General features: G+C 34.7%; 2 protein-coding genes across 2 annotated transcripts in view; both read left to right on the top strand.

Moving 5' to 3' along the window:
- The window catches only part of LOC139694288 (uncharacterized), a 134,152-nt gene extending 130,991 nt beyond the window's left edge, over window positions 1-3,161 (top strand). The window contains exon 3 of the mRNA XM_071592761.1: window positions 1,818-3,161. Coding sequence (XP_071448862.1) covers window positions 1,818-2,684 — 867 coding nt within the window. The 3' untranslated portion in view covers window positions 2,685-3,161. The remainder of the gene's footprint in view (window positions 1-1,817) is intronic.
- A 2,131-nt stretch (window positions 3,162-5,292) lies between these two features.
- The window catches only part of wwk (white walker), a 34,349-nt gene continuing 25,793 nt past the window's right edge, over window positions 5,293-13,848 (top strand). The window contains exons 1-5 of the mRNA XM_071592751.1: window positions 5,293-5,478; window positions 5,559-5,644; window positions 6,052-6,212; window positions 6,600-6,835; window positions 11,413-11,529. Coding sequence (XP_071448852.1) covers window positions 5,361-5,478; window positions 5,559-5,644; window positions 6,052-6,212; window positions 6,600-6,835; window positions 11,413-11,529 — 718 coding nt within the window. The 5' untranslated portion in view covers window positions 5,293-5,360. The remainder of the gene's footprint in view (window positions 5,479-5,558; window positions 5,645-6,051; window positions 6,213-6,599; window positions 6,836-11,412; window positions 11,530-13,848) is intronic.

The raw sequence follows: 13,848 nt of genomic DNA, 5'->3' as shown, positions 1-13,848 counted from the left end.
ATAGAATCCTGTATCTCCTTGATTATATATATATATATATATATATATATATATATATATATATATATATATATATACACATATATATATATATATTATATATAGATATATCTATTCCTTTGTTATAAATTTTATTTTTGAAAAACGCTCGCTGACGAATTTTTTTTCAATATTGGATACTAAAACTCATATTTTTCAAACACAATTTAAGTGTGGAAATCCTTCCTTGTGGAAATGACATGCTTTTATATTTTTCTGGAATTAAAAATGTAGGTTCCCTTTAATACTTTTCCAATAGGCATAGATAGTTTAATTTGATTCCCTATTTCATCTGCGCCATTAGCTTAGTTGATGATTCTGTTTATTATCATAGAAACTACCGTTGGATTCATATTTGGCAATCGCCCGGAAGTATGTACCAGTATGTGAATGTTGAACTCTGTTGGTGATATTGAAAGTAGCTAAGCCTAACTTTTGCACTGAAAATAGAAACACTGGCGTAATTTCTATCCCATACCTAGGATTGCCATGCAGAAATTAAGTGAGCAGTTATATGCCATTTTGTACACTCCCAGAGTCAATTTGTCCGCGCTCGTCCGATGCTACAGACTCGTTACGTAAAAAGGCGTCCAACTATTGTGACGATGCTAACCATAAAACCGTCAAATTAGCTACGCCTTAGAGGGAAGAAATGAGGGTTATGTTTTTCTATTTCAACTCATCCACGTCATTTGACGGGGTCAGGTATGATTTATCTAAATTTTAAGACAGTGCGTAAAAGTTGTTCCGAAGCTGTACCTAGGCCTTCCGGTCGTATGAGAGCTTTTTCTTGAATATCACAGAAAATATAAATGAAATGCTCCGTGATTGTCGAGATTGTACGAATCAAAGTTTTATATGAATATAAGTTTCCGTGTGCCATTTATAGGGCCTATCTGATTTACCGACTTTCCAACTACCAACTATTTATCAATATTTCTTCTCTTAACCGCCTTCCATCCGCTGAAAACTTTACTTGTTTGAGCGAAGTCCTTGCTGATATTTACGCAGTTGATAAAAACGAATTCAATGGTTAATTTTTATACACTGCCTAAGAGAAACATATGGCAATTGGTTATATTCCAAAGTATCTCCTGATATATATTTTTTAAGAATTCTGTAGTTAATTGTTAAATGAATTCGTACACAAAAGGGCTCCAGTATACGAAGAAAACTCAAGTCAATATTCTATTAACCATAACGGTCATCTGATTATCTTCTGAAAGAACCTTTAAAGTATGCTTTTCAAATTACTTTTGGAATAATATTTAGATAGTTTTACTCTGTATCCCGAAATGGAAGAATTACATTATGCGAATTGCTGAATCTGGCATTGTACCACAAGTTGTGAGAAATGATAATTAACATTTGTGGTTTTGACTGTAGTATTTTTATTCACACTTGGGGTGTTGAGGCTGGGTTTCAACACGTCGTGTCATATTGGTGCTGTACCATATCATCATGTTCCACAAAGCAACAAAAAATATTTAAGAGGATAAAACAAACCGTGGGCAAATTTATGTAATTTTGACCATGCAGTAAACAAAAGCTCTTATCTATTTAATTCACTGTTACTTAAGAAAATCCCATCCTAGCCCACAGTCTCATTCAATTCACTCCTATTATTTTATGCGTTTTTTTGTTAGAAAACCGAACTGAAGGTAACTCGAATACTAATATGGAGATTTACTAAACATTTAATCAGTTAAATGTCTCAAAGGTAAAGTAAATTAGATTCAAGAATGTCAAATCTCCTAAGATTCATCATCTTATTGCAGGTGACCGGTGGTCGACGACGAGGAAACTGGGTTCGAGTCCGCACAAAGACCATTAGAAATCGACCAGACACCTTGGAGACAGCCGAGTCGCAGAACTTGGCCTCCGTCTCCCAGAATTTGCTTCAGTTCACCACACCGTTGAAGGAGAAGCCCACGGCGAACTGGCTGAACACCCCGGTACCCCCCTTCGAAAACCCCGCCGTCGCCGCCGAGGAGAAGCAACCCGACCCTGAGGAAACACCCGAAGACGATGCCGAGACCGACTTGGCATCGACTGAGCCCAACGTCGACAGCTACCCCGACCTGGATCTCAGTGAAGTGGATGAGGAGCCGAAGGAAGACACCGCTGCCGTAAAGGATGAACCCGAAGAGGAGGAGGTGTTCGGGGACCTGGAGAACGGCGACTTCACCCCACCCGAGAAGGAAGAACCCTCCGAGGACCAGAAGGAGGAAATTCCCCTCCCGATTCCCGAGGAACTCGAGGAGGTGCCTCCTGCAGAAGTAGTCGACACTGACGCATCCGGCAAGAACGTCTCGCAAAATCAACCCGATGGTATGGAGAAGAGGGAAGAGGTCGCGGGGGAAGAAGCGTACAATTCCGAGGACTCTGAGGACAAGGTGGCGGCGGTGGATGTCGAGGGGAGTACGGAGAATCCAGAGGACGAATACGACCAACAGCAAGAGTCCGTGGGGGAAAAGACGGAAGAGTTGACAGAGGAGACGGAGGAGGAATCGGGCACCGACCAGCGGACACCACGAGTGTTGGGGACGTCTACCACCACTGAAATATCTTTAGAGACTGAAATTTGCTACAGAGGACGTTGCGTGAAGACTAAGGTCGATGCAGATCAAGTTCCAGTGGAGTAAAAAGAAGAAACAAAAATCTGGCAAAGAAGAGAAAAAAAAACATTTTCTGGGATGTAAGATTCCATTGTTCATATCAAATAAATTTTGTGCGTGTGTGTGTGATTTTTGGTGCTCCAAGGACTGTGTTTAGTTGTGTGTGGTCGAACTAATGAGTCACTATCAGTTTAATACCAAATACCGAGTGTTCTTGTGCAATTATTTTTTTTATCATAAGAATGATGAAACTCATAACCCTGATGAACTCAAATCTACGCAACTGACTGTTTTGACTTTGTGACTTATTCCTATCATTGTAAAGTTGTCATTCTTGTATATTTCACATATTTGAGGGATTTCTTACGATACCTTCAAACATAAAAGTGCCAGAACAATTATTTATATAAAATGGATCGTTTGAATATTTAAAAAGACATTATTTTGGCAAGGATTATTTTCGTTTAAAATGTAATCCAGACCTGTGTATTTAATTACTCGTTTAAAAAGGATGTATAAAAATAAAGTCTTCACAATGTATTATTTGTAATAATGGGTCTATTTTATTTCTTTGATGTATTTGAGCGAACCCAAGTTACCTCTACATTGAAATGTCACTAAAGATCCTTTAATAGTGCCTTTTGGTTAGTTTATCAACTTGCGGGCTATTGTTCCGCGTGTCACATTTTCTCCGTGCAATACTACGCATAATTGCAATACGTTTTGAAGAATATTATAAAGTTATACTAGAAGTATTACTTTGTGAAATAAAAATGCCCACAAAATGTATAAAAATATTACCATAAAAGTCATGCATCTATGGCAATAAATGTGCGAAAATGATGTTTCCTTAATTATTCAGTCAATTTTTTTTGTTTCGATGGTGTTGACATACATATATAGACTAAATGTACCATAAATATCAGTAACTGAAGATGTCACCAAGGTGATTGAACTGGTGGCACCGCTATTAAGTTTGCTGAAATCTACACAGTTTTTTCTAATTCCTCAAAGCAATTTTTTATGTACCCCTGGAATTGAGATTTTTCTGATCCCAGTACAATTTCATAAACACCATTTTTACTGAAGGAAAAGATCGACGAAGGAAGAGAAAGATCAAAGATCATTAGAAAATTTGGCAACAAGATTTCTAGGTCTTTCTTGGCTCCATCGATGGAAGGATGGGTTTTGATTTCTCAAACAATCGCAGAACAGATTTCCAGAGCAATATGCAGGTGAGTCCACCGCAGTGGTCCTCAAATAATGTCATTTTCCACAAGAAAAAATTAAATGGAGTTACAATATTGGTAACAATAACCAATTATTATTATCTGCAGCAATTCCCATCTTACGCAATTTGAATATGTAGTCGAATGTAGTTGTTCTTAGCTGTAAGCATGCAATAATATATTCTATTGGTAATGCATGCCCGAATGACAAAACTTTTTAAATAAAATGAAATAGAGAATGCTGCGAATTACTACTATAGGTATCATGGAAATGATATTATGGAAAAGACACAGAACTCTTAAAATAGATATAACTTGAATTTTAACATGCTGATAAAAGTGTTTGGTAACACGAGAGATTTTTAGAATTGTAGCTGCTTCTAAACACTGAAAAATAAGTTAATTTTTGTAGCAATTAATTTTAAGTACCTAAGCTCAGGATAGCCGCTTTAGATCAACGTTTTGGAAAATTTATTTTTGATAGCAAATTTATCACTTTTCCTCAAAAGAACAAAAAATATTTCTCTGCTCTGTATGGAAAGTGTTTCCAAATATATAGCCGAAAATTTTCAAATTTTATGTTCAATCCGACTAAAGCAATTTCAAAATTCGAAAATGAGTTTTAATTTTGAGGAGTAGACACATATTATCATTTCTTATTTTATTTTATTCGCATTTTTATTGTATTCTGTTTCTGCTAGAATAAATCTTCATTTGCCTCATACGTATGAAGGGACCATTTGGTCTCGATTTCGACCTAATAAAGTATACTATATATCTTCTATCCATCTATCTATGAAGAAATGTGGATAATGAGCGAAGGAAAATGATAATTTCATGATTTGTGAAAGTGAAACGAAAAGATTTTCAAATTGTTTTTTTAATTTTAAATTCCAAATATTTTTGAAAATTTGATTTGGTTAGGGTGGGAATATTACGATATTTCCACGAGTACAGTTTGAAAATGAGATTATTTTAGTAATTTCTTAAAACAGATGTAATATTAATCTTATATTTAGTGTCAATTAGTAATTACAGTTGTATTGTTTAGAAAACAACATAAAATACTGCGAGTACGTGAAAGTCGTTAGCTCTTTATTTTTAATCAAACTTTTGAAAGAAGGAATTTAGTCGCTAAAAGCAAATGAATTTATTTACATTCTGCGCATGTGATATCAGATAAGGGGAGGCATGCATGAAAACAATAACAACATAACATAACATAAATAATCTTTTTATTTTAAAAATGTGTTCCATCTACAATATGAATAATATTCTTTCCTCTGGAACGTATTTAAGGCACATTTAAAAGTTGTGCCGAGGTTTATAACGCTTGTGTTTGCCTCTTCATCGATTTGAGTGCTCCCTACTGGCGTACGTTGGAAATACACGGAGGCAATGAAGTGTTGAAGGGGGTGTGTGTACGCTTTGACAATATAGAGGCCTGATAGCCGTAGTACATTAATAACTAGTGATGGATACATGTGACAGTAAGCAAGATGAAACACAAGAATGCCTCGGAAGTGCGGAAGAAGGAACTCACCTACGCCATAGGAAGGCTTTTACGCAAGTAAAGCACACGCTGTCTGCAGGTGAATATTATGACTGTCGAGTGTCGTGAATTTAAACAAATTGACTTGCATAACGAGCCCTTTTCTGTCTGCTTTCACAGCCTCCAAACTTTTAAGACGAAAAATACCTTGTTCCGGACATTTTATGACTTCTCGTCGGTTATGGTTGCAATCAGTTCCTACGCAGGTAAGTTATGCTTGGCCAGTATGAAGTTTGTGTCGTCTGCTCCCGAAGGATTTAAATATTTATCTTGCAAAGGTATAATTCAAAAGGTCATTCAGAATTGTTTTGTTTTCGACAATTGTTTTATTTTGCTCCGTGTAAACATTTGGTGGTGCGATTTTCATACGTGAAGAAAATGGGAGGGAAATTAATTTTAAAGCTGCCGGTCAGTCAGTAACTTTCTATATTTTTTGGGAAAAAATGGATAATTTTGGCCAAATTCGTCGTGGTGTTTATCCAATGTGTTAGATTAAAATTTTGTGACAGCGTTTATTTTATTCAATTCTTTATTGAACGATACCCACTTAATGTGTTGCACACATTTTCATGGTGAAATTTACTGTAACGAAAACTTGTTTTTCTACTTGTAGGATTCGGATGTTGTTCTTACTTTTCCCCCGGGTGTTGAAGATTCTACCCTTATGTGGCTTATTTCCCGATTAAAAGTTGGTGCGTCGGGATTAGTCGTTCACGTCAGGCATCATGCATCGTCCGATTGTTATGGTTTCTACATTACAGCTCCTTATAATGTGTAAGTAATAACCTTCCACTCGATATATTTATTAGCTCATTTAATAGTATGCTTAAGGTTCATAAAAGTTATGCTCTTAAAGTTATATAACAAAAATTACATCAATTTTAATTGCATTTGGCATGGAAGAGATTTGATAATTTTGGTGGAGGGCTGTTTTGAATAGTGGAATTATTGATGATATAGGCATAAATATCAAACTGCCACCAAGTGTGGTACCTCTCTGTGTCAGTTAATTGGATGGTGTCAGTTCTTACCATTCATGTTTCATGTCATTAATTTCTTTATTTAGTTAGCCACTGATACTGTACTTGGTCTTAGTCGATTCTTACTTTACACTCTTATATATTAGTGGAATTCCTAAAATATCTCTCTATTCAATTTCAGGCTTCTTAAGGTTGCAGAAGAAATTCATCTCCCTAAAAGAGTGAGAAATGAGTTTGGGGGAGGACTGAAGGAATTTGTTTTGACTGAAGCAGCATGTTTTGAAGGCATGGAAAATGAAAACACATTCTTCTCTTCACAAGAAAGGCAGTTTATAGTTCTTCATGTTTTGCATTCCTTGCGGGCAGTTGAAGGTGATGAAGTGGGCAACCTTCGCCTTATTGAAGGACAGTCCATTAGTAAGTTTTAATCTTATTTGTGGTTGGTTTTCATACTTTTTTAAATCACATTATTTGTTAAAAATAATAAATAGAGACAGATTTGGGTTGACTTTTGGATCCATCATTGTTTTCCGATTTAAATCTCAATTGTATCCTGTTATAAATTTTCTCACATAAATGCATTTTAAGAAGAATCAAAAAGGTTGCATGGAAGTCTATTGCTAATGATATAACCACAGTTAAATTTTACATAGGCCGAGGAAATTCAAACAGTTCATCACTATTGGTGTTTTGGAGAATAGTTAACTAAAAATTTATTTTAGGATTTATGCGTGTACGTGTTATGTTTAGTACACTAAATAAAAGTAAATCTGAGGAAATGCTTTGTATAAATCAATTGGAAGTGCACAAGATACATCAGAACTTACGAAGCATGCATCAGCTGCTAAAATATTGAAAACAAATAATTGATTGTGTTGCTATTATGAGGATTGATTTAATTGAAATGAATGAAAATGTGAATTGTCTAATTTAGGAGATAAGTCTTATATTCGTGAAGTATCCTCCTACCAAACATGATTATGTATACAAAAATTGCTTGACAAAATGAAATAAGGTATTATTAGGATATAGATAGAGTAGATAAGAGTGTAATTAGCGATCCAGCCAGGCTGCTTTAGGTTGGAGGTGTCTCTTGATAATTTCTGGCACCAAATTTTCATTATTGCATGGGGTGTACAGATTTTTATAGGGCTAAATGAGTGTTGCTTTAATTTAAAAAGGTTTCTTTAGAATTTGTGGTTACCTAGAGCTGATGTCATTTTTCAGTAATGTGTCAGTGGTAATTTAGTGGTGGAAAGAATTGAGGCAATTGAGTGTTAGGTAGTGCAGGGATGGCTGCGAAAAACTTTATGATGGCATCAGCCTCCTCTCTCAGAAGCCAGTTACGTGTTCACATGAGCATCCTTTACCATTGTTAGAATTCATCACTTGGCCCTTGGAACATTTTTCATAAATTAAACCTTGCCCACAAACATGAAATGTTAGCATTTTATTGGTTAACTAATTTTAAACCCATCAAAATAGATGGCCCGTGAATTGTGCACGAAGGATAATATCTATAGCAAAAAAAACAAAAACAACTATTCTACTGCAAAATGAGATTGTCTCTCATGGAAAATGACTAGTTAAGTAATTGATTTGGTTCAGGTTATAATGACTCATAATTTTATTTGAAATCCTTCTTTGACTCTTGCATTTTACTTAATTCATACGTGTGGGCAGTTCTCTGAAATCCCCTTGGTTCAAAGACATATTGTTTTTAATCCTCTTTACTTTACATTTAAAATATTTAGGTATTTTTATTTCATAGGTAATCAAGCTGTATGAGCTTGGAAATATGTTTTATTGAAAACTTTTTTTTTTGCGTGACATATTTTTATTGTCCCTTTAATTTATTTTTATCCGTTGAATCAAGCATTTATTGGTCACAACTTTGTAAGCCATTGTTCTTTAATATTTATATGACTGATAAATTTCACTAATGTGTGTGGTATTTGGTTGAGGTGATTATCATTGGAGATGGGCAGGAATGATATTAATTTTATGGATATTTCATGAAGTCTAAAGGATATTTAGTCTCAGAAGAGTTTTGGTGTAAAAGAAAAAGGTCATGTCAGAGGTTGCACTACAGTATATTTATTTTATTACAACACAGAAAAATGTAGAAACTAAGTACATTACAGGAACTTATCCCCAATGTATAACAAAATAATATTTGAATATTTTGCATGATGAAATTTAATTTTCAGATATTATATACTTAAGTTTACAGCATCAATCAATCATTCTATAGTTATCAGTGGTGATTTGTACCTGAAAGAATTATTTTCAATCCAATATGTAACAGTAAATAAATAAAGTTACTTCTTTCCAATAACATATTGGGAAAATACGATTAAACTGAGTTCAGCTATTTTTGACAGTAGTTCCTGTGTTTGCTAAACAGATTATATTAGTGACTAATTTATTACATTGGAACAAATTTTTTTGTTGAATATGGTGCATACATTGTCAAAACATAAATAAACACATAATTTTGAAATTTTCACTTGAAGATACTGGATTAATTCAAAGAACTGTGGGAGAAGTCATGGCATTAACTTTGCTGGAATCATCTGCTAACATGCATTAAAATGTATCTATTTCCAAGAGTAAAAATAATTTGCATTGACCAGAATTTGAACCTGCATCTCTTGATTTGTTTCAAGGTACTTAAACCAGTAAAGTTACCTAGGCATTCTGACTGTGGTTAACAAAATGCCTAAAGTGTTATCTTTTGTAGCAATCATAGGATCTATAAATTATTGCTTAAGAAAGTGCAATATAATCTCAGCCATTAAGGCAATTAATATCAAATTACTAAATTTTAAAGAAATATCCCTGAATCAGCATAGTATTACTGTCTCATTTGTACATTCCATGTTTCATCATGGTGCTTCATTGAGCTAAGCTTTCAATCCAAGTGTGTGTTTGTGTGTATTTATGTGAAGGGCAGTCAAACGAAAATCTAACGGACAAATGCACTAGACCAGTCCACCCACTTACAAGGACATAACCCAACAACTGTGTGCCCCTGTGAGTTGCCACAGGCATTAGAGATGAGGTAGTGTCATTATTGTATAAAATAAGAAAAAGTTCTATGAGAAAGGTTTTCAGTCTGTGCACTCCTGGGAAATAGATGGTGCAAAGGTTGAGCCCTGCTTCATGCATGCAGTTGCTTTTCTGTGGTGTGTAAGGTCAGGTGGAGTGGTGGATTTTATTTTGTAGGAGCTTTTCTGGGTAACCATGTTTGTGATGTGCATTGTGCAGATTGTGAAGGTATTTGTTGAAGGAGGCTGTGGTATTGCTAATCCGGTGTCCGCAGATAGAGAATTGGGACTCAATGCGTTTGAGTAGGGTGACAACTGGTAAAGTGTAAGTATTACTGATGGTTAGTGGGTTTGAAATATACTGAGGTAGTGAATTTGTTGTTGTGTAGTGAGATGTCTGTGTCAAGAAAGGCGATAGTGGAATCTGAAATATAAGAAGTGAATTATACAGTGAAAGAAGAATTTAGGACTGATAAGAAATTGTTGAGGGACTCAGAGCCATGTGTCCAGAGAATAAAAATGTTATCTATGTGGTGGCCCAAAAAAAAGAGGTTGAACGGGTTGTGAAAGTCTCTTCAAGGTGGCCCATGAAGAGAGATTGGCATATGAAGGTGCCATCCTCATTCCCATTGCTGTACCGCTGGTTTGTAGGTAAAAACAGTTTTATAACGAAAATGCGTGTGAGGAGAAAAGTGGCTAGGTTGAGGAAAAATTTGGTCAAAGGACACTGGGGTGAGAGGCATAGAGCGAGATACTGTCAGAGGGAGGATAAGCCTTCATCATGGAGAATGGAGGTGTAAAGGGAAGTAATGACGATGATGGCCATAAGTAGTTTGGAGGTGGGGAAAATGGAGACAGAATTTAAACAGTGGAGGAAGTGGCATGCGTGTTTTAAGAAGGAGGGCAAGGAGAGCACAAGAAGTTGTAGGTGGTAGTCAAGAAATCTGAAGATTCTTTCAGTGGGAGAGTTGAAACTAGGGACTATAGGATGAGAGGGGATGTTGGATTTGGATATTTTTGGGAGGAGATGAAAATATGGTGTTCTAGGGTGTAGGGGTGAGAGGAGGGATATCTCCTGAGGGGTAAGGCCTTCTCCTGGTCCAAATTTGGAGGAGAAGAGACTGAATTTCTCTTTGAAAAGTGGGTGTCAGGTCTTTGGTGAGAGTGGTATAAGTGGCTGTATCATTGAGATGACCAAGGGCTTTGGAAATGTAGTCTTAGGGTTTTCAAAGTTACTACCAAGGAACCTTTGTCGGCGGTGATGACTGCTATGTTAGGGTTGAACCGTAGGCTTTTTAGGACATGACGATTTTTGCTGGACAGGTTAATTTTAGGTTTTAGAGTTTTTATGAATGATTTATTGGAGACTTTGTGGAAAAGTTGACTAATGAAAATTTTGACTGGATAGTTACATGGAAAGGGTTTTAGCTCATGGATTGAAGCAGGGTGGAATTTTGTCCCCGGGGCACCAATGGACAACCAGGCATACTCAATGATGAGATAGAAAAGGCATTTAGGGAGATGAAATCAAATAAGGCTGTGTGGGTAGACAACATTCCTGAGGAACTACTGAGAAAATTGTTAAGTTTAAGTCTAACTATTTAAGTTTACTGCAGTGCTGACTCATGGCAGGGAAGGACTTAATGATTAGCTATTCTCTTCGCCACCCGCCTGAACCTCAGTTATGCCATTAAATATTTTTGTTTGGATATCCAAAGTGTTATTTTCTTAGTAAGGAAGCAGTTATACTAGTTTGAATGGAAAATAATGAATATTTGAAAATCATGAATGGGTTTCATCAGAGCTTCAATTTCATGAGTTTATGGTGGCTATTATTTTCGTTGGTTAAAGTTATCACACTAGGAGTTGTTTCATATGGTTCCCATTCCATTTGTGTTGCTGTTTAAGTTCCAAACAAACTTTCTAATAAAATTTTCTTTTTAGTTCCAAAATGCCTCTCCGTGGGCATCATATCTCAGGTATTTCCTCTTCATGAACCTCCAGCATTGGAGAAGCTGCAGAAATCATGGGTTCGAGCCTTTTTTGAAAAACAGCCATTAGGTAAGTTTTCAAACATTGAAATTTTCACATTCATTTTTCAGTTCAGTTCATTCACTTTCCAAGAAAATTAGTTCTATTAATTTTCAGTTCAAACTTAATAAATATCGGTTTTCACTATGATTTTCATTCATGAATTCTAATTTTGGATCCCATTTTATTTCCTTATGTAATGATCATGATTTGAAATGGCAGATGTTGTCAATTGTAACTGTATACTTAAATCTGGGAGACTTGTTATCGGTATATTAAAAAATAAGGGTTTTTAATGTGACTGGCTTCATCATACTTCATAAATGTGTTTTTAATTAGTAGTTCTGGTTGTGAACATGTTTTGTTTATTATTTACTCAAATGAATGCATTGAAGTTGCTTCATCGGAGGGCTGGGTAATTTTAAATGGCTACTCAATGGATTGTTCTTCTTTTACATATGTCACTTGACACATATTCTTGTTACCTTTTTGGTTATATTACTAAAATTTAGGTGTTTTTTGGTGTTTTTTTAAGAAAATATATATACTTGTTGCTAGTTTCGACATGTAGGAGTATTGAGAAATATAGGTACTGTGTAAGGAATTTATTCATTCTTACAACTGGGTGATAAAAATGTTTCATTTGGCTTAACATCCAGTTGCATTTATTGCAAAAATATTCAGAATTCCTCTTAAAAGTGTAGTTGAAATTGTAATTTATGCAGCACAGTGGGATGAAATCTTAGAAAACTAGGAATTTTAAATCCTTTGATATGATTGATGATACTTTTTTACATTTCATTAAATTTATGTTCACTATGTTCTCATATTTTTCGTTTTGCCCCAGGTTGTGAGTTATGAACTCAAATAAGATATAATTCTTTAGCAAGCTAGGGTGTGTGTAAGAAGCCTTCCAATGTCCATTTTGTGGAACTGAAATTTCAGTGGCATTGTCTGAATACTTTAATTAAGTATTTATAATAAGTTAAATATTTACTCTTCTCTCAAATCTCTTTTGCTAATTATTAAGTATTACAATATATACCCAATGGCATTTGGGTATAAAGTATTGGCATGATTTATTTAACCATTTGTTGTACAAAAGAATAATATGATTTGATTTGTTGGAATTAATGATTACTTGAGTCTGAGTTCGGATGTTACTCATCAAATTGCTATGAATAATACTCTTCTGACTCCACAGCTCTAGTTATATTGGCAGTAACTAGAGAAGATAGCATTTTTTTGCTTTATTTATTTGTTTTTCTCCTTGTGAGATGATGAACCATTGGCATTTCTATGTATCTAGTTTACTTTAAAATATTTTCAACTACAGGTTTAGCAGTTAGATATCTGAAATATTCAGCATTATGTCTTAGCCAATTTTTAAGTCTTCATCCTCTTTTAGTATTTGCCTGATGTGACTTATACCTGTTAGTGTAACCAACTTGAAAGTATTTTTATTTTTACTTCTGAAACTACAAACTTCTGGGATGTTATTCCTGTCATTATCTAGTTCCGGTTTTTAGACTAATGTAACTCCTATAGTTATGGAAGAGTAATGCATATTGAGTGCAATTCTTGTTTTACATATAAGGTATAAGTAAATCATCAATCTTCAAAAGTGTAGTGGAAATTTTATTGTTACTCATGCATAAGGCACTATTCAAGTCTGTAACAAATAATTTTTATTTTATGCTGTTTGAATTTTTACTTTTTAGCATTACATTCTCCTTAATGTGTTTATAAAATAACGTCAATCATAAATGTACTTAATTTTGTATGCCATTTTCTAGTTTTTTGACCTTTTGATCCCGAATCGTTCTAGTATTTCCATTTGTGCCAAAACCATTTGATTAAGTCGCAAGCCTTCTCGCAGTTTATTTTTCAAAACAACATTCGGCAGCATGAAGGCTTGGAAGTGTAGATAGAATGTTCATCATAAAGAATATTTCTCTAAAGAGCATCATGTATAAATATTATTGATTATTTAAAATCGCAATTGAAATCACGAGTGAAACTCTTTTGGATTGAGGTGAGCAATGGCAACTTGTCTTTTTTTTTGCTACATTAACGCTGATTTTAGATGCCATGTGCCTCCGAGGTAGACAAATATTTTTAATGTCCTAACAAAATTTGATATTTAACCAATGAACTACTTCAGGGAAATGTTGCTTTAAAAAAAATGATTTTCATTGGTCTCTTCTATTATACATTTTTATGATGGATTTGAATTTATGAAATTTCAATGTACATATGTAATATTCCTCTTTGAGATGTAATTCTGAATGTTTTTTAAAAAAATAAGAAAGTTCCTGGCTAATTATTGCTATGAATTCAACTTCATTT

The sequence above is a fragment of the Hetaerina americana genome, unplaced genomic scaffold, assembly GCF_022747635.1.
Source record: "Hetaerina americana unplaced genomic scaffold, ioHetAmer1.1.p SCAF_1, whole genome shotgun sequence".
NCBI classification, from domain to species: domain Eukaryota; kingdom Metazoa; phylum Arthropoda; class Insecta; order Odonata; family Calopterygidae; genus Hetaerina; species Hetaerina americana.
This window is presented reverse-complemented; position numbering and strand designations above follow the sequence as displayed.